At 54.1% G+C, this 26943-nt stretch overlaps 2 protein-coding genes and 6 non-coding genes across 16 annotated transcripts in view; 1 reads left to right on the top strand and 7 right to left on the bottom strand.

Moving 5' to 3' along the window:
- LOC105606646 (uncharacterized) overlaps positions 1 to 21406 on the bottom strand; it is a 180762-nt gene extending 159356 nt beyond the window's left edge. For all 9 annotated transcript variants that reach the window (XR_009597285.1, XR_009597284.1, XR_009597276.1 and 6 more), the window contains exons 1-7: positions 21297 to 21406; positions 20785 to 21120; positions 14968 to 15081; positions 10548 to 10618; positions 10298 to 10443; positions 9666 to 9828; positions 6558 to 6671 (exon numbers count right to left, since the gene is read on the bottom strand). The gene's annotated coding sequence lies outside the window, so the exon portion shown is untranslated. The remainder of the gene's footprint in view (positions 1 to 6557; positions 6672 to 9665; positions 9829 to 10297; positions 10444 to 10547; positions 10619 to 14967; positions 15082 to 20784; positions 21121 to 21296) is intronic.
- On the top strand, positions 1682 to 25361 carry RTL1 (retrotransposon Gag like 1). The gene is made up of 4 exons (XM_015102054.4): positions 1682 to 1906; positions 2116 to 2194; positions 11277 to 11336; positions 20310 to 25361. Exon 4 carries the CDS (start codon positions 20395 to 20397, stop codon positions 24394 to 24396), a length of 4002 nt encoding a protein of 1333 aa, XP_014957540.2. The 5' UTR covers positions 1682 to 1906; positions 2116 to 2194; positions 11277 to 11336; positions 20310 to 20394; the 3' UTR covers positions 24397 to 25361.
- Positions 7704 to 7780, bottom strand: LOC114109252 (small nucleolar RNA SNORD112). Its single transcript, XR_003585930.1, has one exon. It is a non-coding gene; the product is annotated as a small nucleolar RNA SNORD112 (small nucleolar RNA).
- Positions 20395 to 20486, bottom strand: MIR136 (microRNA mir-136). Its single transcript, NR_107876.1, has one exon. It is a non-coding gene; the product is annotated as a microRNA mir-136 (primary transcript).
- On the bottom strand, positions 20581 to 20670 carry MIR432 (microRNA mir-432). The gene has a single exon (NR_107875.1). It is a non-coding gene; the product is annotated as a microRNA mir-432 (primary transcript).
- On the bottom strand, positions 22054 to 22167 carry MIR127 (microRNA mir-127). Its single transcript, NR_107874.1, has one exon. It is a non-coding gene; the product is annotated as a microRNA mir-127 (primary transcript).
- Positions 23154 to 23267, bottom strand: MIR433 (microRNA mir-433). Its single transcript, NR_107886.1, has one exon. It is a non-coding gene; the product is annotated as a microRNA mir-433 (primary transcript).
- On the bottom strand, positions 24034 to 24124 carry MIR431 (microRNA mir-431). Its single transcript, NR_107873.1, has one exon. It is a non-coding gene; the product is annotated as a microRNA mir-431 (primary transcript).
- Positions 25362 to 26943: the final 1582 nt, after the last annotated feature.

Here is a 26943-nt window from a genome sequence, read left to right as displayed (position 1 = left end):
AGGTTAAGGAGAAAAAGCACAAGGGTGCAGAGCGAGACACCTACCTGCTACCCCAGTTCCCTACCTCCCAGACCCTCCTACGCACCCCTCCCAGCCACTGCTATATCCCTCAGACCTCCCCATTCTCCACCGGACGCCCAGGGCCATCTGGTCCCTTTCCTAGGCACTCCTGCCCCTCCCCAGCCCCCTCTGCCCACCCCCCAGGTCCTCCTAGTACCGTGTACCCTCTTCTGACTCCTAAAGGGCCCGCTGGAGCCCCCCTTCTCCACGGCAGACCTGGTCACCTGCTGACTCCTTCCCTGGGACCAGCTCAGACAGGATTCGGCTATCGAGCTTGTCTAACTTTTTTTCCTTTTTCTTTCCTTATTTGGCTCTTTGGGGGACAAGCAGAGGTGGCTTTGGCCCTCCAGCTGTGTGCCAAGCTGGCCCCACCGTCACCAGCCCCTCTGTTCCCCACCCCAGCCCTCCTCTTTCCGGCCAGTGACATCACGAAACTCACTGACGCCCGAGCCCAGGTCCACACCAAGCTTCCCAGACCCCTGGGCCCCTCACCCCTGCCTCCCCTTGCCCCCCTCCCGCCTCTCCCCTCTCTGGCCCTCCTGCAGCTGCCAGACTGCAGTCTGCTTCCTGGGCGCCTGAGCATCCTCTGCCCCGCCTGCAAATGCTCCCTCCCTCAGCCTTCCTTCCCCACTTTGGAAAGCCAGCCATCGGACCAGCTCCCAGCTCCCGGGACCCTCCCCTGCTGCATTGCAGCGTGGTCCTTTCTCGGTGAGGGCGGGGCGCAGCCTGCAGTCACCCCCAAGGTAGGGTGAGCCGCCCCTCCCTGGCTGCCCCCATCCCCCTGGCGCGCACGGCGCATGCAGGTATCTGGGGCTGGCAAGAAAAATCAAAATCGCCGCCTCCGCAGAAGCCAAACAAAAAAAAAAACAAACAGGGCCCCGGTCCCCATGGGTCTGCCTCCCCCTCCTCACTTTCCGGGCTCAAAAATGTGGCCCAGGCAGCCCCCTTGTGGCACTTGGGGGCGCCACAGACGCTCGGCTGGTATCTGAAGAACTCAGTCTGTCTTGATTCCACTGCACCGTGAGTTGGCACAAATCTCAAGTGACCCAACTCCTGCCCAGCTGCAGAGCCGCCTCTCTGAGTGGGGGGCGCAGTTCCCCTCTCCTTCCTCCTGTCCACAGCACTCCCCATGGCTCCCTCCCTCCCGGACATGGAAGTCTCCTGTTTTGAATACTGCTCGGAGGAGCAGACAGGTGTCCGGGGATGTGCACTGTGGCCGGGGTGGGGGCTGGAGGGACGGCACGAGAACAGGGGCTCTCCGACAGAGGTGATGGGGAAACTGAGGGGCAGGGTGGGCCCCCGACCTCGTCTGTGTCAGAGAAAGGGGCTGGGGTCTCTGCCCTTGAGAGCGGGCTCTAGGCTGGGCATTTGCCTGGGGGAGGGGACTCCCTCTCTCGGCCCTCAGCCATCAAGCCTTCATCCACGCCACAGCTAGTCCTGCCCAGGAAGCTGCCCCTAGTGGGCCCCCCGGATGCTCTCCCGCCCCTCCCTCTAACTCCCCATCCACGCAAACAAGACCCAGCCCCCTTGATCTGCAATCTGCTTGACGTGGGCAGGGCCCCCTCTACGTCAGGTTAATAATGCCACTTTTATAAGGCTCTGCCAATAGGTGCTACCACCTAATTTGGAATCTGCCCTTCAAACGGATTGGGCCACAGAGGAGCTGGGATCTCAAGCACCCACTGCTGGGAGGTGCTTATAACTACTCACTTCGTCCCCTGCCCACCCACAACCCCCAGCACTGAGCACAGCCTCGCTGAGCTCTCTCCAGCAGCAGGGTGTGGTGGGGAGTCTCGGACAGACTGAGGTTCCAGCCTAGCTGGCCCTCACACCAGCTTGAGAGTCGGTGAGTATGGGACTTCATCTTTTCCTGCCTCAGTTTCTCCATCAGGCCAATGGGGATTTTTGAGGCTGGTGCTCAAGAGAGTTCCTGCTGGGACTGAGTTCTAGACAGACAGCCCAGCTCGGGGCTTGTCTCCTAGAAGACAGGGCTCCATGATGTCAGTTGCATCACTTGATTAACAGTGACTGACTCCCTTCTCTTTCCCCCACTAGACTGAGCTTGGAGGACAAGAAGCCAGCCGATTGGCACTGCTCTGTGTCCAGCCGTCCAGCCAAATCTGGGCCCGGGAAGGTAGGTGCCCTGCAGTGGTTTGGAGAATTGAGTGCCCGGAAGGATGGCTGCACCCCATAGTTTGTGGGATGCTTGAACTCCACTGGGCTTCTCTTCCCAGACACCCCCGCCCTTTGTCTAAGCTAGTCCTTCTAGGGAGCAGCCAAGAAAAATGTTCCTTTCGCCTTACCCCGGGGGGCCCCTCGTGCTATCTGTAAACAGTGCCAATGCTTGCCATATTAAAGGCAGGTGTGGGCTTGCCCATCTTTTTTGTGGCCTACTCTAAGCATCTACTGTGAGCTCACAGGCCCACAGGCCTCCTCTGGCTGAGTTAATTTGTGCTGCTGGAGCCCACAGAGGGGTCTCTGCCCCGTGAAGTCCCTGTCTGTATTCGGAGCAGGGCCTCCGAAGGCCGGGCGGTATTCTTTGCTGCGACACTTGTTACATGCGTGCGTGCGTCGCTCCCTGAGCCCCATGGTCTACCCTAGCAGCCCTGATGAGCTGTCTAGTGAGTGCTGGGCTGCACTTATCTCATTTAGCCTCCCCCTGAGCCGGTGCGGAAGCCCCTCTCATCTCCGTTTCACAGAGGAAAACCCGAGGCTCTGAAAAGTAAGAGGAATCGCGTGGTCTCCCAGTTAGAGAGCCGGGAAGCGCAGCCAGGGAGCCCCCAGCCCTGCCGCGGGCGCCTGCCGCCGCTGTCGCCGCCGCTGTGGGCTGACCAGGGCCGGCCCGGCTGCCGGCAGCTCCTGCGGAAAAGGCAGGGGGGTTGCATAGAGAGCGTTCTCCCTAGCAACTAGCAGAGGGGCCATAAAAAAACAAGAGGGCTCGGAAGCCGCTTAACAGATAGCTCCCGAGCAGCTGGACCCGGGAGGGGAGACCCGCGCCCTCCCCTGGGCTCTCTGTAGAACAGCAGGGCAAAGGGCTCCGTCCCGGATGCGGGCGGGCGGGCCGGGGCAGACGCGCCCCGGGACAGGTGTCGACGGCCGAGATCGGACGGGGCTGGGGAACCCCTCGCCTGATCCCACCGTGGACGGGGGGCTCGCTCTGGAGAGCCCCGGGAAGGAGCCTGCCGCCTGCAAAGAGCCGAGGGCAGAGGGGGCGAGGGGGCTGCGTCGGAGCCGCGGAGGCAGATGCAGAAAGCGGGGAGGGCTCCGCGAAGCAGCTCGGTGTGCGAGCCCCGAGCGGGCTGCTCAGGGAGAGAGGGAGCTCCCTGTTACGGGAGGCATCCGAGCAGAGAGAGGCAGGCCGGTACTTGGCCGGGAGGCTGCCGCACGGCTCCCTGCCCAGGCTGGCAGCCCGCGCACGTCTAGGCCTTCGAGAAGCTCCTGCAGCGCGAAGTCCCGCGCGGGGCTGGCCGCGGCGGAGGCGGGCTGGGGTCACAGCAAGGATGCTGACGCGTTCCCAGGTCCCTAGCCCTGCGCTCAATGGCAGAGGCACCGAGATGCCGGTGGAGCGCTTCTGTCTCGGTGAGGCAGTGAGGGAGAGGAGCGGAGAATGGGGGTGAGTGCCGGCCGGCGCGGGGAAGGGGGGAGGGTGGGGGGCTGTCCTGCAGCCAAACCCCCATCTCATGGGCTGGGCCACCTGGAGTGGTCAAGGTCTCGCCCCGGCTCCCAGGCCCAGAGACGCTGGCCTGGGTCCTCTCTGAGGCAACAGGCTGGAGCAGAGGGTGGGGGAAGCCTTTCTGGGGTGGGGGGGACAGAGGCAGCGCAGGAAGAGCGGGTGGCGGTGTTGTCTGTTGAGTTGAGGGGCTGGCCTGGTCATGGGAAAAGCAGAACCCTTTTCTGGAGACTGGGCCACAGCCCCAGATTCGGCCGGCTGCTGGACCGTGACTTGGATGCGCTGAGGACTAGTGAAAGCCCCCTCGCCTGGCAATGGGGGCGAGGGGCCTGCATGTTGATGAGTGCGGTCCGGGCTGTGTGTCAGGCGCTGGCCCTTTAGGCCCATTCATGGGGGCTCGGTTCCCAGGAACTCTGGGTGGACGGGGCCTTTATCAGGGGACCCCGCTAGACGAGGCTCTGTTCTGCAGTTTCTAAAGGAGTTTTCTTGTCTTTGTTCCCGGTGCAGGCACTGAGTGTGTGTGAGTGTGTGTGAGTGTGTGTGAGTGTGTGTGTGTTTGTCAGGCTGGCTGAGGGGCCAGCCCGGGGTCCTTGTCCGAAATGACCAGGCTGCCCTCAGTCTCTCTTGCGGGTAGGGATGCACCTCTCATGGGCAGGCAGAAAAGATTCGGGGAGGGCCAAGGCACCTAGAGACCCCAGGGCGAGCCCCTTGTCACTACTGCCTCACTGTCCCCCTCCTGACAGCCCAATCTGCCGGGCGGGCTCTATCTGTCGGCCTCGGGGTCCCGACAGCTGCTCGGACCCGCCGTGGGGGGGCAGCAGCGTGTTGCAGGTGGAGTGCGGGCTGGCTCCGCAGACAGACAGACAGACTGCCCCACCACACTGCTCAGGCGCTGGGAGCAGCCCTGGGAGGAACTGTTTGCTTTCTCAGAGCCTCAGGGAAAGAGTGTTGTGGGGGGGGGGGGTGCTTTGCGGTTGTTTGCTGTTGTTTTAATCAATTAAAAGATGGCTCTGAAACTGTCGCTGCGAAAATGTTTGGTTAAGTATTTACAAGTGCGTCACCGCCTCTGCGGCATCGCATGGAGGTGCAGGGGGGAGGGGGGAAGCGGGGTGCGGCAGAAGAAATCACGCACTTAGAAAATTTTGCAAAGAAAGGCTTCTGATCGGGGAGAGCCCCAAAGAATTCTTTGAATAGCTTTGGTATCGATGAGAAAAGTCACCTCCCCAAATCTCTAATGGGGCAGGGGCCGCAGGGCAGCCCACCTCTGGGCCCCGGCGGGTGAGCTTGACTGCGGACGGGAGGGGGCCTCCCACTAACAGTTCGTCTTGCCCCTCACACAGGCACAGCCTGGCACCCTCGCCTGGACACAAGGGTGTTGGGGATGCAAGGGGCTGCACGGTAGAGGCACAGACGGCTCCCCTAACAGCGCAGAGAAGCAGCACAAGACGTGGGTCAGCCCAAGCCCAGGCTCTGGAGTGAATACACCGAAAATTTAGGAGAGAGGGGTCTTTGTGCTCTGTGGCCGAGGAAGTTCACTTTTGTGTCAAAGGCCAGCCATGCTTCCAACTAGGTGAGGCTGCACCGAGGCACAGAAACCTCATTTAGGCTGGGCCCGGCCCAGGGAGCCGTTTCTGTGAAATTTAGGAGAAGTCAGGTTTAGCCAGAAGTTTTTCCAGGAATTATTAACCTCTGGAGACTGTAACCACTGCTCCTTGTGAACCGCTCTTGCCAAAGTCTATAAAATACAAGTCTAAAAAATCTGCCTGAAGAGCAGTCCGATGTTTTATATGTATTTATAAAAAAAAGAATAAATGGTGGCCAAACTTTTTAGGAGAACCCAATTAAGACCAGTGGGGGCAGCCCCTTTCCGCCCCCCGCAGGGCTTGAGGAAAGGCCCCGAATCTCCCCTGGGGGTGTCCGCGCCAGGGCGAGGGGAACGGGCTGCTCCCCGCCCGGCACTTGCCCTCTCAGCTCCGTTGGCCCCTGTGGGTCTCCCTGCCCTGAAAAGGAGCTGCCTGTGCCTCTGGAGGGAGGTTAAGCACTTGGGACAGGATGAGATGGAAAGGCTGCTGGTTTCTGCTGCAAACAGCGTGGAGGCTGCTGCAGAGGGTGATTTAGTTGTGTGACTGTCCCGCTCGACCCCTCGGCATTCTGGGGGTGGATTAGCATTCCTCCTGTGACATCAGGAAACTGAGGCCCAAAAATCCTTGGGGATTTGCCAAAGACACACAGCTCTGTGTGTGGCCCTGGAGCCATGTGTGTGCTCAAGATGGCTGCCCTGATGGGGGGCTCCCTCCCACCCCCACCCCAGGGAAAGAGAGGGGACCAAAGCCCGGAATGCCCTGGTGCTTCTGCTCCTCCCAACAAGCAGGCGAAGGCCTCTGCCCCCACCCCAGGGCGAAGCAGGCATGGCCTCACGGCCCCTCTACACCTGGAAGCCAGTACTCTTTCTAGAACGTGACGTATCCCAAGCACCACTCTCAGCCCGGTCCTCTCCCCAGCACGTCCCCATCACACCAGCTGTCACCCTCAACCCAGCTGTCGTTCCTCCGTCTCATGTTCCAGAGCCCGTTTCTCTCTGGCAAGGAGCAGGTCACAAAAGGCACAAGGAACCGTTTCCAGGGTGTAATTATCCTCCCAAAACACATCACTGCCACTCCAACCCTCAGATGTAAAGCACCCGACCCCTGCACCCCAGGACTCAGGGTTCCCAGGGCCTCGGGGAGCCTGGCATTTGCACTCAGGAGGGTGGGACAGAGCAGTTTAGGGGAAGCCAGCCTGCCCCCCGGGTATGTGTCTGCAGTAAGACGGCATTCTGAGGACTCACCCACTGCCGCAGAGCACTCAGCCAGTCCTCTGAAGCTGCCCCTCGGCCCAGGGGAACACGAAGCGGTTTTCAACTAGGGGAGGTCAGATCTAGGCAACACGGGAGCCGAGGTCACTGAAAAGGGTCAAGGGAAAAAGGGTAATTAACATGTGGCCAGTTTCACAAATTCTAGAAAAAGGCAAACCGTTCTTCTGGACAAGGCAAACAAGTCAGGCATGTCAGAATTTCACAGACCACACTTTGCCGAAATTTTAAATGAGGTGTTGGGGTGGGGGGGAAGACGTGCCTCTAAATTTGGGCTCACCCAGGAAATATTTCAAGTCTGGTCTTAAGGGCCAAGGCGAAGCTGGCTGGAGCCCCAAAGGGTAAAAGGCATGGCACACACAGAGAACAAGGCAGCTGGTGGGGGCCGTAGTGCGCTTAGCACACGTATGTGCACGTATACGTGTGTGTGTGTGTGTGTGTGTTCATATGCTCACACGGGGAGGGGGCACAGGGCTGGGGAGCCTCCAGCCAGACCCTGAAGGGTCTTAACATGCCAGGCTAAGGTTCTTGGACCACATCCCAGAAGCTCCGGGAAGTCAGATGGAGGATTTAAAGCAAGACAGTGACAAGGTCAAAATGGCATTTTAGAAAGATCACTCAGTGAAAATAAACTTCGCTGCAAACCATTTAATCTAGCTATCCCACCTCTAAGAAGCCGGGGTAAAAGCACAGTTGGGGATGTGTTTACATATTCAGCTACAAGAATGCTCATTGCAGGGTCGTTAGCAATAACACACTAAAAAACAAAAACGGGACAGCTTAGATCTTTTTTAGCTGGCATCAGTTCAGCAGAATCCTATTAATTAAAACCTCGGTTCATGACACGCTCTCCTCATTTATCTATGCCAGGACCACTTTTATTTTATCTGTCTTTCTTATTTATTTTCTTAAATCATATAATAAGCACAACATGAACCAGTGACCCGCCCGACGACTAGGACTTTGACCAAAGCGTCTATATGCACACACTCGCCTCCCCCGGCAGACTTACAGCTGGGGTTTTCAACAATAAAGGAGGCTCTAATAAACAATGGTGCAAACACACCCCGGAATATTAAACAGCTCTTAAAAAGAATGAAACAGCCGAGACCTATTGTCTTTAATGGACCTTAGTATTTTGTGCAGAACTGGATTAATCATGATCCTTTGTTCAAACACACTTTTTCATCACAGATCCAGGCATGTCCTGCTTTTCTTTTTCTACTATATGCATTCATATATTCATTTGTAATAACGACATAAACACTCGTGAGCCCACCCCTCAAATCTAGACCTTAGCAATTACTTAACACCTGCTTCCACAAGCCAGCACCACCCCCACGCCCCACCATGGGGTAAGAACCCTGGGGCTTTCATGACAGCAACGAGATGGTTAACCCAACTCCAGTATGTGTTCAGATTACAGGCTACTAAGGTGTTGTAATAAGGAATGGTGTTTTTTTATGATCTCCAAGCAGGATCTTGAGTGAAGAGAAACAAGCTGTGCAAAAAGAAATATACATTGTGATATAGCTTACATAGAAAATAAACAGAATCATATATTGGAGGGGGGTCTATTTAGATAGATATGCAAATGCACAGGAAAAAAAAAAATCTGAAACCAGACACCTGACTCAGATAACAGCACTTAAAATGGTGGTGGTTGGTGGGGAGGTGGGAAGTTGGGGAGGAGAGAGGAGTTGATGATGGTTTTAGCTTTTATCCACAGTGTTTGATTTTCAGTAATAGGTATATTAATTATCAATGCATTTCTTGCATAATTAAAATAAGCATTTTGTGTGTGGGTTTTTTTGTTTTGACTTGTTTGTGGGGGTTTTGTTAGCTTTTAGCTTTTTTTCGTTTACAAGTACAAAAGGAAGCACATTTTGGCTGATGGATGGGGAGTGGGTAGATACCCCCACACACACATCAGTTCTGCAGACACGAAGGATTTATCCTGCCCCCCAGATTACTCTTTTTTGAAGTCTTCTGCTCTAAAGCAGGAATGCCCCAGGTCTCTGAGTGGTTAGCAGGTGATATGAGGCCAGCAGGTGTTTGCCCACCGGCTGGAACTGTACCTCCCATGGGCCCCAAATCCCTTCAGACCTGCAGGGCGTGTGTCTGCAAGGCACCTATTGGGGAGAAGTCCCTTTCCTCCCCAAGAGCTTTAACAAGCCTAAGAGCTAATGCCCTGGCCCGTGTTTTCAAAGCTTAGCAAAGTGGAAATCAGGACTCAAGAGAATGTGAGACGAGACAGTCCCGGGCGAAGGGGACACAGGAGCCCCAGGGGAGCAGCACACATGCTCCGGCAACCCTGCGGCTTGTTGGCAGAGACCCGGGGGCTCACTGTGTCCTCTGCCGCTGATTCCCAGGCAGAACCCACAGCTCTTATGTTGCCCTTCCCCAATTCTAACCTACAGGGCGTGTGGCTGACATGCTCCCTGAAAATGGGGTGCAGGTCCTTGCCTGCTGCTCCCCACGTGTCCAGGGTGGCATGCCACACCCTGACTTCTCATCAGAACCCCTCCCTCCCCCAGACACTCCAACCTCTGCCTGCATACTAAGCTTCAGACCCAGCCCCCCAGGCCCCCTCCAGCTGTCGCAGGCATGGAGCTAACTGCGCAGCTAAGAAGACCCTTTATCTTTATGCAGATAAAGACATCAAGGCCCAGAGATCCCAAGAACACAAAACCAGGCCAACCTGAAACCCAAATCAATCTAAAGTCAGGTTTTGTCTTGGCCTCCATCCACACAGATGAGCTGATCAGTTAGCTGCTTAAGGTCTTCCCCTCCCTACGCTGACCAGGCAAGACCTTCTAGAATTCTCGCCCCTCTGCCAGGCAGACACTTATTTTCAACCATGACTCTGCACAAAAGAAATGTGAGCCCAGGTTAGCCAACCCTCCACCAACACGACCAGCTCTTAATCACCTTTTCCGCGCACAAGCCCCTGCTATTTATTACGTGGCACTTTATTTTGGATGGGGTTTGATCCTGGCGAATACTTTGAGATGTCTGTCATAGTTTTTGCAGATACCAAAGATGCTTATGATAAATAAAAGTAAAATACAGTTCCCAGGTTACCTGCGTCTGCCTCCGGACCAGGGTAATTCCATGTGAAGATGCTCTTTCCTCCAGAAGGCTGCGTGAGTCCCACTGGGCCAATAAAAGTTACAGGGTTGACTCAAGGAAAGGGCCTCTGGACCCACGGCTGACCTGTTTATCCCTCCAGGTGTCCCTCTGGATTCTACAAAAATGAGAAGGGCTTTGAAAGGGACAGTTAGGGGACAGATACACTGAAATGACACCCATTTTTGCATCAGTTGATCACCTACTATGCACCAGGCACTCTCTAGTTTCCTCCATTAAAAGCATCAAGGTGATCCTTGAAGATGGCTGTCCCCATCCTAGAGGAGCCAGTGAAGGGAATTATAATCCCTTGACCAAGGCCACCAGCCTCCACCCAGAGGAGCCTACCCTCTCTGCCCCAGAGCAGACCCCCATCAAACAGGCCCCTCACCCCTCCTCGTAATCATAGTGAAAGATTTTAACACCACCCTGGGTTGGGGGGCACGTAATGTAAGGGACAGTCAAGAGGAACAGCATTGTTTTGGATTTTTAAATTAGACTACCATCGTAAGGTTCACCACCCCCAGCCTTTGAGGGCCTTACCCCTCCAAAGAGGCTGTCTGTATGGCAGAGCAGGGCGTACGTACCTGGGGAGAGGGGTGTCTTTGAGGTCAGCCTAGAAGAGCCTCACACTCCCCTGGGTGGGGCTGCCATCCTGGCGGGCCAGGGCTAGGCCTCTCCTTGGCCTTGGGAGCCCACTGACTCACTGCCCGCCGGGGGCAGTGAGCCACAGCTGCAGGACAGAGAGCTCAGGTTAGATCCATCCCGAGGACTCTACGCATTTACATACTGTTCACATGTACCAATCAGGGGATAAAAAGCAATCATTTTTCAGACCTTTTGATTCGATCCTGGGCCAGGCATCTACTCCCTTCCTGGAGAAAGCCGCCATCCAACCTGCCAGCCTCCTGCGAAGGGAGAAGAGAAAATACCCCCCAGGTTCCCAGGCTGAGGGGCAGCCCACCTCTCAGATTCCCCACCCCCAGGCCTCCCCTCCTAATGCTGACAGCCCTACTGTGTGCCTAGGGGGAAGGAGGGCAGAAAGAGTAGCTAGTGCAGACTGCTGTCAGGGACAGGACTGAACACTGCAGGGTCCAGTCGAGGGGCTTGCTCAAGGGGCTTCAGAGCTTGGGGGTCACAGAGCAAGGGCGGGGCCACAGGGCCTCCGGTGTGGACCTCAACTGGCCTGACACGTGGGCAAGGCCAACGGGACTCGCAGTCTGTGTCAGACCAGAGAGAGAAGTGAGGACGGCCCATGGGGTCTGAGGTTTGTCCTGGGCCTCAGGCTCCTCTTCTGCAAAATGGGGATAAGAAAACAGTCACACCTCCAAAGGGTGTTACAAGGATTAAGAGAATGAAAACAGCGCCTGGCACAGAGTAAGGACTTAGATGATGGAGGGAGCCAGACGCAGTGCTGGGGGACTGTATCATGTGACATGACGTGGGCCCCTGAGAATGGCAGGACACAGCCCTGAGTGGACTGAGGTCCCTACTGTGCAGAGTACGTGTGCCATCCCAACCTGGCCTTTCATACTTAAGAAACCTATTTATCCAATAACCTTCCAGAAAGAAGCGGAGCTCCAGCTGACGGGACAGAAGCAGAGCCACTGATCGCCTGTGTCAAAGGTAAGGCTCAGGGTGAGGGGGTCCCATGCTGACCTCCCGCCCCCAAGGTGGGTGGAGGGGTGGGGCTGGGCCGCCGCTCAGAAACAAAGGTTAAAGGATTTGTCTGTCTGCAAGAAAAAAGCCGTGACATGGAGGACTCAATGGCTCTGTACAAACACTTGAGTGGCTATAATTAGCAGGCTCTGGGCCAGCTGTCCTGTCCCTCTGCCCACACCCAAAGTAGCCAAATTGATTGGAAATCAACACAGGAGGTCTTCCGGGAGACCGAGGGCAGACCCTGAGGTCCTCATTCTTTCAGTCTTGCCTCCCATCGAACCATGAAATGGAAGTGGCTCCTCTGGTCCTCAGGGGCTCTGAATGGCCACTGCCCACTGCCCATGGGGTGTCAGCTCCTGCCACCCCCCCAACCCCGTCCACCAGTGCAGAGAAGAAAGCCTAAGCTTGGCTTTGATCACTGCCTCTGCCTCTTCCTTCCTAAACCGGGCTCTCTGAATCCCAGTTAAAGCCGTGAAGCAGGGAACACGCCCCACCCCGAAAGGAACAAAGTTAGTGTTAGGGACCTGGTGCCCAAGGTCAGGCCTGAAATATCCATTTTAATAAATGAATGCTAATAACCCCGGTCTGAAGGACACGTGCCTTCTGCATCTAGACACCCCATCCCTTACTAGCTCCAGACACGACCTGCTCAGTGCTGGGGCTGTTCAATGGTCCTGATCCCAGGGGCCCTCGCCACCACTAATTACGGCTCCCGGGCAGGGCGCGTGACCCTCTGGACTCTGGCTCCCTCACTTACAAGGCAGGGCGTTGTCATCTCGTGGGGTTAATGGGAAAATTAAAGTTGATGCCATGCGTGAAAACGCTGCCTGAATCCATCTGACCATTACAATTATAGTGGGTTGATAAAAGTGATAATCACAAGAGTCCTAATGATAATAACAAGCCCAGACTCATTTGGAGCATCTCATAGTACACGAAGGGCTTGCGGCACCCCACTCCCCTGGGAAGGCGGGGCTCCCTCCATTAAGTAAATGGAGAGACTGAGGCCAGTCTGGGCCGAGTTGCCTGGCACCAAGGCCCCACCCTCCTGCTCCAAGAAGCCCCATGCTCCTGGGCCTGCAGCCACAGCACCCCAGGAACAGAGGGAACCCATCAGAGACTCAAAAAAGCCCACTGAAGCCGCTCTCAGCCTGACTCTTAAACCTGGACCAGCACTAGAATAAGCCCCCCAGCTTGTGTTCCCAAGAACACCCAATTTCTAAGAGCGATTGGTGGAACTGAGCTCCACCTACTCTGACAAGGGGCTTTCCAGGTGGCGCTAGTGGTGAAGAACCTGCCTGCCGATGCAGGAGACATAAGAGATATGGGTTCAATCCCTGGATTGGGAAGATCCCCTGGAGGAAGGCATGGCAACCCACTCCAGTATTCTTGCCTGGAGAATCCCCATGGACAGAGAAACCTGGTGGGCTACGGCCCATAGGGTCACAAAGAGCTGCATACAACTGAAGCAACCTAGCACGCACACACATTCTCAGACAACCACTCCCTGCACCCCTGCTCCCCAGGGTCATCCCTCTGACCCCTCGCAGGACCCCTGAACTATAGGAGCCACGTGAGAAGACCCTTTCCCAAGCCTCCTTGCAGCTCTGGGGAAACTGAGGGTCAGGAGAAGGGCACGCTCAAAGTCAGCGAGGGCCCGGGGCTAGCAGCTGGTTCGGGCGCCCTCCCCTACCCACTTGCCTTGAAAGGCAAGAGCAGTCCCAGGGAGCAGCTGGTTGGCCCCGCCAATCGGGGCAGCCCAAAGAAGGAGGCCACTGGCCGCCTGACCCCTCTCCCAGCCCCGCCCGCAGGCGGCACTCTCCCCGTCCCCTGGTTATTCTGGGCAGAGTGAGCCAGCTGCCCCCTGGAGCCGCCCGTCAAGTGGAAAGGCGGGCAGGCACTCAGCGGAGGGAACACGGCTGGGTCAGGGGCACTGCCCATGCCCTGGATGGCCGGGGGAGAGGTAGCAAGGGGCTGTGCAGACCCTCTCCAGGAGGACCCCTGCCCCGCCTGGGCTGGAAGTGAAGGAGGAGCCCAGGGGACAGTACTCGCTGTCTTCTTGAGTCACATGTCCCCTTTCTAGACACTAGTGTCCCCAGTGATGTCCAAGGCCCAATGGGGCCGGACAACCTAGCCCCTCTGTCCAGGCCCCAGGGGGAGGTAAAGGAGGATGGAGACTCGCTGTTCGGGGTCAGTGAGAGGGGTCTCCCATCTGGAAGGACCAAGGGGGTCTTTGACACACGTCAGGGGGTTGAGTGCTCAGGAGTGGGGGACCCCTGACTTGAACTCTGCTCGGCTAGCAGTCCCTGAAGGTCCCAGGGCCCCAGGGCCCCAGCCCAGCTCTCCACGGGACCCTCCAGGAATCCCCCTCAGAACTCCCAGCACCTTCCTCCTCCTCTGCTCCCGACCAGCCAGCTGAATTCAGAGAGGGAGCACGCCACTGGTCTGTACCAGGGGAACCAAGAAGGCCCCCCAGCCTCAGTCTGCACACCCTGACCTTGGCATTAATCTAACAGAAAAACGAACAGCCTGCGGCCCTTCCAGCGCCCCTGCGTGCCCACCCACACCTGGATGCTCCCCTCTGTCCATGCTGCCAGCAGGACTGGGGCAGCGGAAGGGCCATGTGAAGACAGTGAGACCACCAAGGCCCCACGACCCCCAGCTGTCTCCATCGTGGTCAAGTCCACGCGGTTCTGAGCACCCCCTGCAGGCCACGCGGGGAAGGCCGGGGTCTTCGCCTGACAGCAGGTGCCCAGAGAGCTGGGGGGCTCCAGGTGTGGCGGCCAGCACCTGGGAGGCCGGCAAGGTGTGGCCTCTCCCCTAATTCCTCCACTCCCGCCCCCTGCCCCAGGCTCAAACCCTGCCCCTAAACTTCCTCTCATCTCCTCTTCCAAGCTCTATTTTTAAAATCAGATTTCCTTTACTGCACAAGTGAGCTGACAGTGAGCGGGGGGCGGGGAAGGTATTCGTTGAGGGATTGGCCCCCCGCCCCTCCTCCACACCCAACCCTTCATAGACACACGTTGGCAGCCCTGACCCAAAGGGCCACTTGCTCAGAGGCGAGCAAGGAGCTGACCTGACCGCAAAGGCTCCGGGCACTGAAGGTGGTGAGGCTGGACTGTCTGTCTCTGAGTGTCGGGAGGGGAAAGAGAGTCCAACGCAAAGACCCCAGACCAGCTGCACAGCCTGGATTTTGGAGGGTTGGTTTTTCTTGTTTTTTTTTTTTTTTTTTTCCGTTAAGATTAAGAATTTCCAAGTCAGTAGATATTGCTCAAAGAAATTTTCATGAGCCTTGAGACTTCAACATGATCCCAGCTGCGTTTATAGGACTGGGAATAATACTTCTTTAGAGCCCAGAGAAGAGGCAGGGGCAGCCTCTTGGGCTGTGTGGAGCTGTGGCAGGCAGGCCCATGGAGGACAGGGGTCAGCAGGAAGCCCACACTGGTTTCTAAAGCAGTATGCGGCAGGACCCGGGCCCCGACGATGCCCAAAGTCCGGGCAAAGGGACAGACAGCTGAGCCCAGTGGAGACTCAAGAGAGCTCTCACCAGGGATTCAGGGAGACCCCTGGCGCTGCCCCGAGACCCCAGGCTCACCTCCGGCACAGTACTGAACACGAGGGCGTGTGGTCCTCATCTCTTACTGGTGATGTTTCACAAGGCAAGGCTGCCTCCATTTCTTCATGCTAGAGTAGGGGTCTAGCATAATGCCTGGCCCAAAAGAAAGAGTCAGGACATTCTATATGAATTAATGAATCATAGGTACAGAGACAAGTTCAAAAAAAACCAAGGAATCTGTGACAATAAAATCAAGATGCGTTTGGGGGTACAAGAAGTAACGAACCCCAGTCTTTCAGGAGGGAAGTGTGAAAGGAATAAGGAACTGAAGCTAGACAGTAAAAAATTTTGATTTCATGCAAATTTAGGCTTTCTACTCTAAGTAATAAAGAGCCATGTAAAGATTTCTCAATATAACAAACACTTGGTCCAATTTTCATTTCATGCTCAGGCAACTGGATTTTATGTTATGGACATGAAATGTTAAGGATTTTAAACTGAAGATATCATGACTAAATGGAGGTGCCACGCTAAGATGTAAAGACATTTTGTTAGTGATGATTAAAAAGATTTTAAGCGGGGGCTGGGGGCGGTTTCATGAATAGATACGGAGTTTGGAGGGAAGTAGTCTGGACTTTATTACTGAGACGTGACACAATCAAACTTTTATAATTACGCTAAGGAGTTTGGATTCTTGCCCATGGGTTTGAAGAAATACAATGGGGAGATTTTTTGCTTGTGGGAGGTAAGTAAGTAGAAAAACATAAAACATATTTAAAGGCTTTGGATTTTATGAATGGACAATGAGGAAACATTGGGAAGTTGTTGACAGAAAAGTGAAAGCCACACATTTAAGTATCACGCTAAAACATCCTTTATTAGTTGAGGGGGTGTTAAAGTCTGACTTTCCGAGCATACCAAGGAAATTTGATTGATGTTGACAGCAACGTTGAAAGACTTTGATCAGAAAAGTTCCATGACCAACATTGGGAATACGCAAAGAAATGTGGAATTTACTTTGAGGCTCTGATACAATGAGATTTTTGCAAGTGCCTAGGAATTTTATTTCAGCCAATAGAAAGTTCTAAGAGGGATGTGCTGAGTTTCGTTGTATTTGATAAAGAGTTTGCAGTGAAATTACCAAATAAAATTCACATTTTATGCTAAGATTTTGAATTTTTATTCCCTAATTCCACAATCAAGAGACATTGTAAGATTCTTAGGGTGAGGTGACAAGATCAAAGTTTACTGACTGTGCTAGAAAGGGAGAATTTTATTTTAAGGAATGACAAGATCGAATTTTTATATCATGCTAATAAGGATGGATTTACGCCAATAAAGGGTTTCAAGGAATGACAGGGTAAGATGTGTGGGGTTTTCTAATAGACTGATCCAATGATAAATTATATGATAAAATGTTGCATTTTATGAGTAGTTGGGATTTTATGTTATAGGCTATGAAAAAACCTTGAAGAGTTTAAAATTGGAGAGTTACATGATCAAATGTACACATTTCAGGAGAGCCACAAGAGCAGATTTTTATGACAAAGATAATATGTTCAGATTTTTATAACATGCCAAGTAGATGTGATTTTATGTGTGAATTGAATGAATTGAAGGCATTGGAGCATCTCATTCGAAGGAGGGATATGATCTCATTTTTGAACCTCATGTAGAGGCGTCTGGATTTTAGCCAATAAAGGATTTTAAAGAATGACTGACTAGAGTTTAGTCTCCAGGGGAACTAGCTGGTAAAACATATTTTAGGCTAAGGTGTCTGGATTTGATGAAGCAGACAATGAGGGTGCGTCGACAGTTCAGGGGAGGCACCCCTTGGCAAAAGTGAACCCAGTTTGTGCTTTATGCAGGCAACTTGAGCATTTATGGCAAGTAAAATAGAGGCGGGGCGGGAGATACAGGGGCTATAGGGTTGAATTTAAATAGCATGCTAAGAAGTTTGGGCTCTATTCTGAGGAACAGTATCAGTTTTTTGTGCCGGGCTAAGGAATTTGGATGTTGGCCATTAAGAGATTCTCAGAGAGTGATATGGCAAAATGTCTGTGTTTCATAAACAAAGGCTGCATAGAAATTGTACAGTAAAATATGTCTTTTATGCTAAGGAGTTTAGGTCCTATATGCTAAGGACTTTAGTGACTAGAGATTTTATAAGACTTTAAGCAGAAGTTACAAGACCAAATTCATGTTTCTTGCAAGTGTGGCCTTTAACGAAATGGTCAGACTTTAATATCATGTCTAATTACTGGTTTGGAATTAAGCCAATAATACAAAGTTTAAGAAGTGACCTAGTGAGATTTGGGGTTTTATATCCATCAGTTTGCAGATAAATTCATAATAAATTTTTTTTATTTTATCCTAAGTGATTGGAACTTCATGTTATAGGCAACGAAAAGAAACTTTTGTAACCTTTAAATAGAGAAGTTATGGATAACTTTTATGCATCTTGGTAAAGTTTAAATCCTATGTTAAGGAATATTAGTACTATCAGGTAATATCCGGAATATAGTAATATCAGGTTTTAACAACATGCCAAGGATATCAGACTTTAGGTTGAAATTGGGAAAGTTGAAGGATTTAATCAGGTACCTCAAATTTATAAATATATTAAGAGTAGACTTTATATTAAGAAGGGGATAATCTAGTTTTTAAATCATTGTGCTAAGGTGCTCAGTTTTTAGCTAATTAATGGTTTTAAGAGACACACTGAGCTTCTGTATTTTAAATTGTAACCAATTTAACATTTTTTTATTTTAAAATTCAAACTTAAACAATTTATTTTAGTCAACAAAGCACCTTAAGAGTTTTAAAAGACATACTGAAATTTTATATTATAACTTAAATCAATTTAAAATTTTAGCCAATAAATGGTTTTAAGGGTTGTAGGTGACATTTAGGGATTTTACATTCAAAATTTTTAATTTAGCCCATTTAAATTTTTAAATTTTAAATTAGACAGTACAGTGTTTTAATAATTTTTAGACATACTGAGATTCTGTATTATAAATTTTAGCCAATTTAACATTTTTAGTTTTAAAATATAAAGCCAATTTAATGTTTTGATTTTTAAATTCAAATTTTAGCCAGTTTTTATTCTTAAATATTAAATTTAGCCAATAAAATACTTAGGAGACAACTGAGACTTTATATTTTCAATTTTAGCCAATTCAAAATTTTTAATTTTCAAATTCATATTTCAACTAATTTAAATTTTAAATTTTAGCGAATAAAGCATTTCCAGGGTTGTAAGATACATAATGAGATCTTATATTGTAAATTTTAGCCAATTTAAATTTTTTAATTTTAGCCAATAAAGGGCTTCAAGGGTTGTAAAAGACATACTGAGATTTTCTATTTTAAATTTTAACCAATTTAAAATTTTTAATTTTTAAATTCAAATCTTAAGCAATTTAAATTTTTTATTTTAAATTTTAGATAATAAAGCATTTTAATGGTTGTAAGATACATAATGAGATTAAGAGACATAATGAGATTTTATGTCTAAATTTTAGACAATTTAAATTTTAAAATTTTAACCAATAAAAGATTTTCAGAGCTGTAAGAGACATGCTGAGTGAGGTTTTTATTTCTAATACATGAGTTGGCAGATGAATTAATTTGTCAACTTTTGTATTTTAATTAGAGACTTGGAATTTTACAATAATAATATATAGTTTACAGGACTTTTATGAAGGAGAAATGAGTTAATCTATGTGACGTGCTATATACATAATCTTATTATAATGGATATGAGGATGGTGATGACAGTTTTACCTAAAAAAAAATGTTGTCTCTACTTTGAAATAAAAACATGATCAGAATTTTCTATTATTTTAAGACCTTAAATTTTATCCAGAAAATGATTCTGATGAGTTTATGTGTCAGGAATTTTTATGCTAATGGATTTGCATTTAATATCATATACTGCGAATAAACAGAGAAGGCTTTAATCAGAGGGACTGCAGAATCAAATTTAACTGTCATGCTAACAAGAATGCATTTAATTTTGAAAAGCAGCATATCATGTTGGAAAGGCTGGATTTTAGCCAATGAGGAGTTTTTCGCTAGGGAAAGCATTTTTTTTTTTAATAGATTGGCCCAGAGGCTAAAAAGAAAACTGAGAAGCAACAAAAAGTGTTAAATGGCTCAAGAACGATAACTGTAGAGCTAATTAATTGGATAGCCAGAACTCAATCTGCCCTGCTGCAGCAGAAAAGCACGTTAACAATCCCAATCAAAACATCTCTGTCAATTCAGCCTTGACCCACTAAAGATTTTCCAAAATCAATTCTTCAGTCACTCAGATGTCAAGGTTATCTCATGCCCTCCCCACACCCCCATGCCTTACTGAATATCCCAGCTCTACTAGCTACACCCCAGTGCTGGGGGGAGACCAGCCCAGGACAGGGAGGCGCGGCCACTGGGGCAAAGAGATTGGAGGGTCTGTAAAGACTTTTGCAGGAGTGGAACTGAGGCCAGATGTTTGAAGTTCCTGAACCCCCGCAGACAAGGAGGGCTAGTCTTGGGAGAGTGCAGATTTTAGGAGAGGTGGGGACATGATTGGTAGGTCTCCCCTGACAGCTCAGAGCTGGGGAGAGAACTCAGCCCTGGAAGTCGGTGAAAGAGAAAAAAAATCAGCAAAAATTCCGAGTCAGAATTAAGTCACAAATGACACGTCTCTGGCAGACAGTAGGTACTTTCTAAACATTTCTGGGGGGAGGTGGGGTGGGAATAGAAAAGCCAGAATCCAGATCACGGCTTCCACCTGTCCCCAGTGTCTCCTTTGAATCTAGGAGAAGAAATAAGAGCTATTTGGGGCAGCTGACCCAGCTGAAGGGATCACAGCCAAGTGCCCATTTTCTGCTCGCGCCCTGAACTTGCTAACCAGTAGGCACCTCTCCTGGAGATTCCCACCTCAGCCCCGAGGGGGCCCAGCCTGCCAGGGGTGGCTTTGGATGGCGCTGAGATGTGACCTCTGTGACCTTCTGGTGACCAAAGAAGGGCAGGGAAGTTGACCAGGCCTATGTGCCAGGCTTGAAATGAAGTGGCCAGTGCATCCTGCCAGGTGCCAGCCTGCCACAGGGCCACTCTGGGCACAGCACGCCACAGAATTTATGAACTGTGAATTTCTCACAGCCATGGGGGAAGCAAGCAGGCCAAACAGGCAGAATAAGCCTCGGAGATCAGGTGCAAAGGTCAGGGGGTTGAGGATCTCTTCTCTCCACAGGGTGCCCCAAGTTAGACCCAGGGAGTTTCCCCCCAGCTTCAGACTAGGTGGGCATCTGGCTTGTCCTAGAGACCCTGACCTCATGAGACCCCTAAACACTGCCTTTCTTCCCCCCACTCTCGCCTCTCCCCACTGCCAGGTTCTGATCTCTGACATCCCAGGCGCTGACCAGACGCGTCACGACCTTACCAGTCTTCAGAGAACACTCCTTTCCATCCGACGAAATGATAGAACCCTCTGAAGACTCATTTGAGACGATGATGGAGCGTAAGAATCCATCATCAAAACAAATGGAGTCCTCCGAGGGCTCATCCGAAACCACCGTGGAGACGCCGCCAGGCGGCAGAGCGGAGGCGGCGGGGCTGGCCGGCGGCCTGGCCCAGGAAACGGGAGAGCAGTCCATTGACCTCCGCCAAGACATGGAGGAGCCATCCAGTGGCCCACATAGGGAAATAAAGGATCCACCCAATGACCTACTCCAAGACTTGGAGGAGTCATGCGAGGGTTCTCATCTGGAAGAGGGGGGTCCATTCGGAGGGGCACCTGGTGGAATGGAAGAAGAAGAAGAGGACAACCCATGGGAGTCCCAGGAAGACCAAGACTACTACACTGACCTGGCTGAATCGGAGGAAGACGAGAGTCCCGAAGAGCCAGACAGCTCAACAGTGGAGGTCATGGGCATGGTGAGGTCCATCATCTCTCTGTATTTCCGGATGCAAGACCTCAGAGAGCAGCAGCGAGTGGCGGAAGAGATCCTGATGAACGCGATCAACAAAGGCCAACTGCCGACCCCGAAGCAATTCTCAGGTGATCGCAGAGAATACCATGAGTTCATCGTGCTCTGCCAGCTGATCTTACAGAGCTACCCAAGAGTGTTCTGCAACGACCGCCTGCGAGTGGGGTACGTCATCAGTCACCTCTCGGGCATGGCTATGGAATGGGCCAGCGACCTGGTGGAGAAAGAAAGCTCCATGATTGATGACTTCCCGGCCTTCCTGGAAGCCATGAACGACACGTTTGAGTACCGCCAGGCCCTGCGGGTAGCAGAGGATGCCATGTTCAACCTCAGGCAGGGGGACCGCGCCGCCATCGAATACATCAACGAGTTCCAGAGCCTCGTACCCACCTTGGGCTGGCCAGACGAAGTCCTCCAGGCCCACCTGTGCCAGGGGCTCAAGGAAGACATCAGGCAGTATCTGTTCAGCATCCCGCAGCCGAATTCGCTGGAAAACCTGATTGCGCTGGTCCTGCAGATAGAGGACAAGCTGGCTGAGAGAAGGGCGATGCTCAGGCTGGCCCCGGAGGCCCGCCCACGGCACCTGACCTGGCTCGACTCACCTGTTCCCGAGAGGTGGACCGTGAGCACCTGGCTGCCCAACGAGTTCCACCCTGGCATCAAACGCAAGCACCTCTTCCTGCTGCTCCTCGTGAGGGTGAACCCCTACCACAGCGTGGCGGTCCAGGCCCTGGTCGACTCGGGAGCGACCAGCAACTACATGGATGAGGGGTTCGCCCAAGAGCACTACGTGGAGCTCTACCAGAAGCCCTACGCAGAGTTGGTCCAGACCGCGGACGGCTCGCTGGTCGGCAACGAACCCGTCTGGCTCTACACCGAACCCCTGGTGTGTTTGCACCAGAACCACCAGGAGTCCCTGGAATTTGACATCGTTGCTTCATCCAAATTCTCCGTGATTCTAGGCATCAAGTGGCTCCAGCTCCACGCCCCCGACATCGACTGGGTCAAAGGCCGCTGCACCTTCCACTCTCCCTACTGCCTGAAGAATTGCTTCCGCCCGCCCCCACCATGCATTGCTCTGGAACACCATGCCGTAAGCCTACTGCCCGGATTGCCACACCAGTACTCCGACCTGGCCGACGTGTTTAACCCGAAGGAAGCAGATGAGGAGACTTCCGACCAGCCAAGCTCAGACGGATCCGATGATCTTTCTGAATCAGAGCCCTCTGAGCTTCAGCAGGCTGGAGACAGTGATCAAAGCGAGGAGACCTTTTACGACTGCGCCTCCACCGCGCCGTGGGAACCTGTGGATGCCGGGGTGCAAGAAAAAGCCAAGCAGGAGGAATTCTGGGACCTGCAGGACATGCTGACCAGCAGGCATGACTACATACAGATGATTCCAGAACTGTTCGACCAGTTACACGGAGCTACATGGTTCACCAAGCTGGAGCTGCGTGGGACCATCGTGGAGGAAAGCATGGACATACACCAGACAGAAGACGTATGGAAAGTGGCATTCGGTTTGGAGCTCCAAGAGATGGCGAGCTACCAGCCCTTCCTGATCTGTGCAGACCCTATCATCCCCCAGGGCGTGATCCACTTCATCCTAAAGGACATGATCGGCCTCTTTGTCATCTCCTACGGGCAGGACGTCCTGGTCTACTCCATGAGCCAGGAGGAGCATTACCACCACGTGCGCCAGGTTCTGGTCCGCTTCCGCTACCACCACGTCTACTGCTCCCTGCAGAGAAGCCAGTTCCACCGGCACACTGCCGAGTTCCTGGGCTTCGTCGTGACCCCCAAGGGGGTGAGGCTCAACAAGAGCATCGTCAGCACGATCACAGGGTACCCCACCCCAGGCTCGAGGAAGTCCCTGCGAAACCTCATGGAATTCGCCTTCCCCTACCGGCACTTCGTGGAACGGTTCGCCGACATCACAGAGCCCCTGGTGCGGCAGCTCCGGGCCGACCAGCCTTTCGACTGGGGTGACAAGGAGCAGGAGGCCTTCGTGGGCCTGAAGCGGGCATTCCGCAAGGCGCCCCTCCTCTACCACCCCAAGCCCCAGAACCAGTTCTACTTGCAGACGGGCGTCACCAAGACGTCCCTGTACGCCAGCCTGATCCAAATGGACAAGCGGACTGGCAAGAAAGCGTGCTGCGCTTTCTACTCCCGCAACATCTCCCCGATGGAGGTGGAGGCCTCGCTGGCGGAGATGAAGATCCTTCCAATCCGGGCTGCCTTCATGGTGTGGTGCCGCTACCTGGAGAACACCGAGGAGCCCATCATGATCCTTCTCAACAAGGAGGATCTAGCCTCTCTGAACAATGACAGGCTCACCGTACTTCTCCCCGGCCACTGGGTCTTCTTCTTCGCCCACTTCAACTTTGACGTCAAGGAGATGCCGACATCGGAGGACGCCCAGCCCCTGCCCCGCCGGCAGAGGCTCCGCAAGAGGGCCCAGCAGAGCCAGGCCGCCACCACCACCAGGCCAACGATGCTTGTCACCATGCGGGGCCCCCCTGGGGGTCAGTCCCCAGAATCAGAAAACGAAGAGGAGAGTGAAGATGCCCTTCACCCAGACGAGCCCAACGGGCAGAACCTCCAGCACGGGCTCCTGGCGCTGATACCCGTGGACCAGATATTCAACAGCTTCCTGGCCCACTTCAGCATGGCCCAGATCAGGGCAGTCATGCTGCACTTCTACCGAAGCCTCCTGCTCTGGAAGAACCTCCTGGCCATGGCCGCGCTCCTCGTGATGCTGCGGTTCAGGAGGCGCCTGGCCCTGCTGCCCGCGCCTGCCGCGGACCCAGCCCGGCCGCCCCCACAGCGCTCTCTACGCCTCTTCCTGGACGCGTCCCTCCTCACCAGCAGCGGCATCGCCAGCGCTGTCACCCAGCTGTTCACCCAGATGCCACCTCTCGTAGGTGCCAATGCCCTCCCGCCCGAGGAGCTGGCCGAGCTGTTCCTGGGCCCCAGGCCCTGGCAGCTCCACTCCCTGCATGGCTTGCGGATCACGCCCAGTTTCTGGCAGATGCTGTGCCAGTTCTTCGGCATCGGGGGCCCTGCCCTCGAGGGCACCCAGACCCACCCGAGCCCACGCCTGGTGCCGCATGTCGAGGGCGATGATTGTGTCGTCTTGCGAGACGCCCTGCAAGACGACCTGCAACGTTTCCGTCAGTGTGGCCTGCATGACGGCCTGCAAGACACCTCGCAGGACGCGCAGGACGCGCAGGGCGGCGCGTGGGCCCGCAGGCCCCTCCAGCACCCTCCCACCCAGGCCGAGGCCCTGGCCCGCCTGGCCGACATCCGCAGCACCCAAGGGCTCTCCATCGTGACCCACCGGGAGCTGATGGCCAGAGCCCTGACCGACTTCCTGGCCGCTGTCTCCACCCAGGCTCTGCCTACCCTGGTCGAGGCAAGCCCACCCAGCGAAAGAGCCACGCTGGAGGAACTGCCCAGCGACTCCGACGAGGATGCTGACCTCGACTGAGCGCGCCTCCTCCCCACCACCCCGCCGCCCCACAGAACCTCCTTCCAGCACCTCCCCGTGCCTCAGCCTGCTTCGCTCAGACCCCTGCACCCCCTTCCTGCCCCTCATGACCCAAAGGGAACCACCTGAGAAAGGGCACGCAACCAACTCATCAACCAGCAACAGTTTCTGTACCAACGGACCAACAACCGGACTATTCCAGAGCCAGCTCAGGGCTACACAATTCCGTCTTAATTCAACAGGTGCCAGGTCTGCAACTGGGCATGAGATCAATGAGAAGAGGGCAGTGATGAGCAGGAAATGACCCCATGACCCAAGGCCAGGTGAAAACTCAGCACAGCAGAGGCAGCCAAGCAAGCAAGTGCCAGGGACCCACCACCCCCTGGAGTGGCGAAGGGCCGCCTTGGGCCACCATGGGACACTGACCTCGGGTGCTCCGCTGGCTTCTTCTACCTCCACAGCGGTGTTCCTGCTACCCTGGGCCCCGCCCCCCTGCCCCGACGTCTCGTGGTGTGTGCCGTGGTGCCTTCCCCACCCCCGCCTCCCTGCAAAGCAGCGCCCGCCCACCAGTGCCCCCCCAAGTCTGGTCCAGCTCCCTCAACACTGACTGTCTGACCCTGACCTCCGGCTCTCACCTGGATGGTGCTGCTCCACAGAGGGTCCCGACGTACCAGTACTTACCAGACTCGCATCCTCAGGAGTCCCCCACGACTCCTGGGACACTGATGGGATGACCTTGCCCGGTGCAGCTCCCTCCTCCGTCTCCCAACACTGACAACACAGAGGCCCGGAGGCGGAGGGGCTCCGAGGGAGACTGAGAGACTGAGTCAGCCAGCGGACTGTGCCAAGTAGCTAAGAGGACTCCTACCAGACCACCGCTCTATGCCACGGGGAGGAGACCCCGCCCCCAGCCCTTCCCCCTCTGCCCCTTCCCACCCCCCAAAATAAAGCAGAATAAAAGATTATCTGACTTTGTGGTTTGTTCCCAAGGTGCAGGATGGGGTGCAGACAGGGCAGGGGGATGGAGGGGAAGCACGTGGAGTGGGGCAGGGGTGGGGAAGACAGGCCCACCCGGCGCCTGGCACTCTGTCTGGGGGAGGCGGATGTGGGGAGGGACCCTGGGAGCTGCCTCTTCCCGAGGGCCTGGATTAGGGACCCCAGAAACTCAAGTCCCAAATTTTCCCACAAGAGAAATGAGGGTGGGGTGGGGGGTGGGCTGGGCTTTCCCCCCTCAACTCAAAGGGTCTGCAAACCAAGGAGCCTTGGCCTCAACCAACTCTCCCACTATCACCCCTAGTCAGAAGGTCAAGGTCACACTGCCCTAAAGATGGCAGAAAGGCTGTTCTGAGGGTGCACTGCCCTGGGAAACGGGGAGGGGGTTCCAGGTGAATGAGGACAGCGGGGAGGGGGCGCTCAGGCCCTCAAGGCCCACTTACCCCCAGCCTGGCCCATGCTGACCCAGAGCCCCTCTGCCTGGCCGCAGGGCCCAACCTTGGACCTCCCAGAGCACAACTGCCCCCCCCTCCACACTGAGACCACTCCTGGTGGGGGACACGGAACCTCCACTTGGGGAGGGGTCCAACACGGAGCATGTCATGTGCCCCAAGGGTGCCCTCTCAGCTCAGCTCTACCCCTGATGGCGGCACCATGAGACCACCAAGCAGGTCTCAGGTTCAAAGCCAGGGGCTCCGCTCTACCTCTGGGCTTCCCTCCGCCCCGGGCCCCCACTGACTGCCCGCAGCCCTCTCCTAGCCTCCGTCTCCTTGTCTGTCGCTCGGGCCCATCGGAGCTGCTGTCGCCATGGAAGTCACACTCTAGTTCCTGTCCTCCACCGCACCCCGGGCGCTTATGCAGAATAAATTCAGGAAACCAAGGCCCAAAGAGGGCAGGTGGCCTGAGGGTGGCTGTGAAGGAGTCAAGAACAGAGCCAGGACTGGTGGCCTCTGCCCTCTCCCCCTGGGCCCTCCACCCCCACCACACCCTGCACACATACTGTCACAGGACCCAGGAGCAACCCCATAAACAGCCACCATCACCACGGCCCCAGGAGCCCAGGCCACCCCATTCCTGTCCGCTCCCTTAAAACAGCCCCAAGAAGCCAGCCCAGGGTTCTCCCCAGGAAGCAAGTCCCAGGGCTCAAGGTCAGGGGCTCATCTCCAGGAACCCCAAGTCCCCCTAAGTGGCCCTGCCCCTAACGTGCTGGCTGGCCCTGGCTGGTAACCATCTGGTCTTCAGACCTGTTCTCCCATCACCAAATGTGGGGGGAGTGGGGTAGGAAGAGGGGAGGGGGGCCTCAGGGGCAACAAGACACAACTTCCAAGGGTCTCTGGTTCCTAAAATCCCCTGTTCCCGGGTGACGTGCTTCTGCGGTCTCCCGAATCCCTCAGCGAGGGGCAGGGCCTGGGGGCACAGGGGGGAAGCCATGCCCAGTCCCCGCCCCACCCCCAGCTCAGCTGTGCAGGGGGAGGGGCAACAGACGACCTCTCGGCCAAGGTCAAATTTGTCACTGAACAACCCAGCCATGCCCAGATGTAGGGGCCCAGACGC

The sequence above is a fragment of the Ovis aries genome, chromosome 18 (genome assembly GCF_016772045.2).
Source record: "Ovis aries strain OAR_USU_Benz2616 breed Rambouillet chromosome 18, ARS-UI_Ramb_v3.0, whole genome shotgun sequence".
In the NCBI taxonomy this organism is placed as follows: Eukaryota; Metazoa; Chordata; class Mammalia; order Artiodactyla; family Bovidae; genus Ovis; species Ovis aries.
This window is presented reverse-complemented; position numbering and strand designations above follow the sequence as displayed.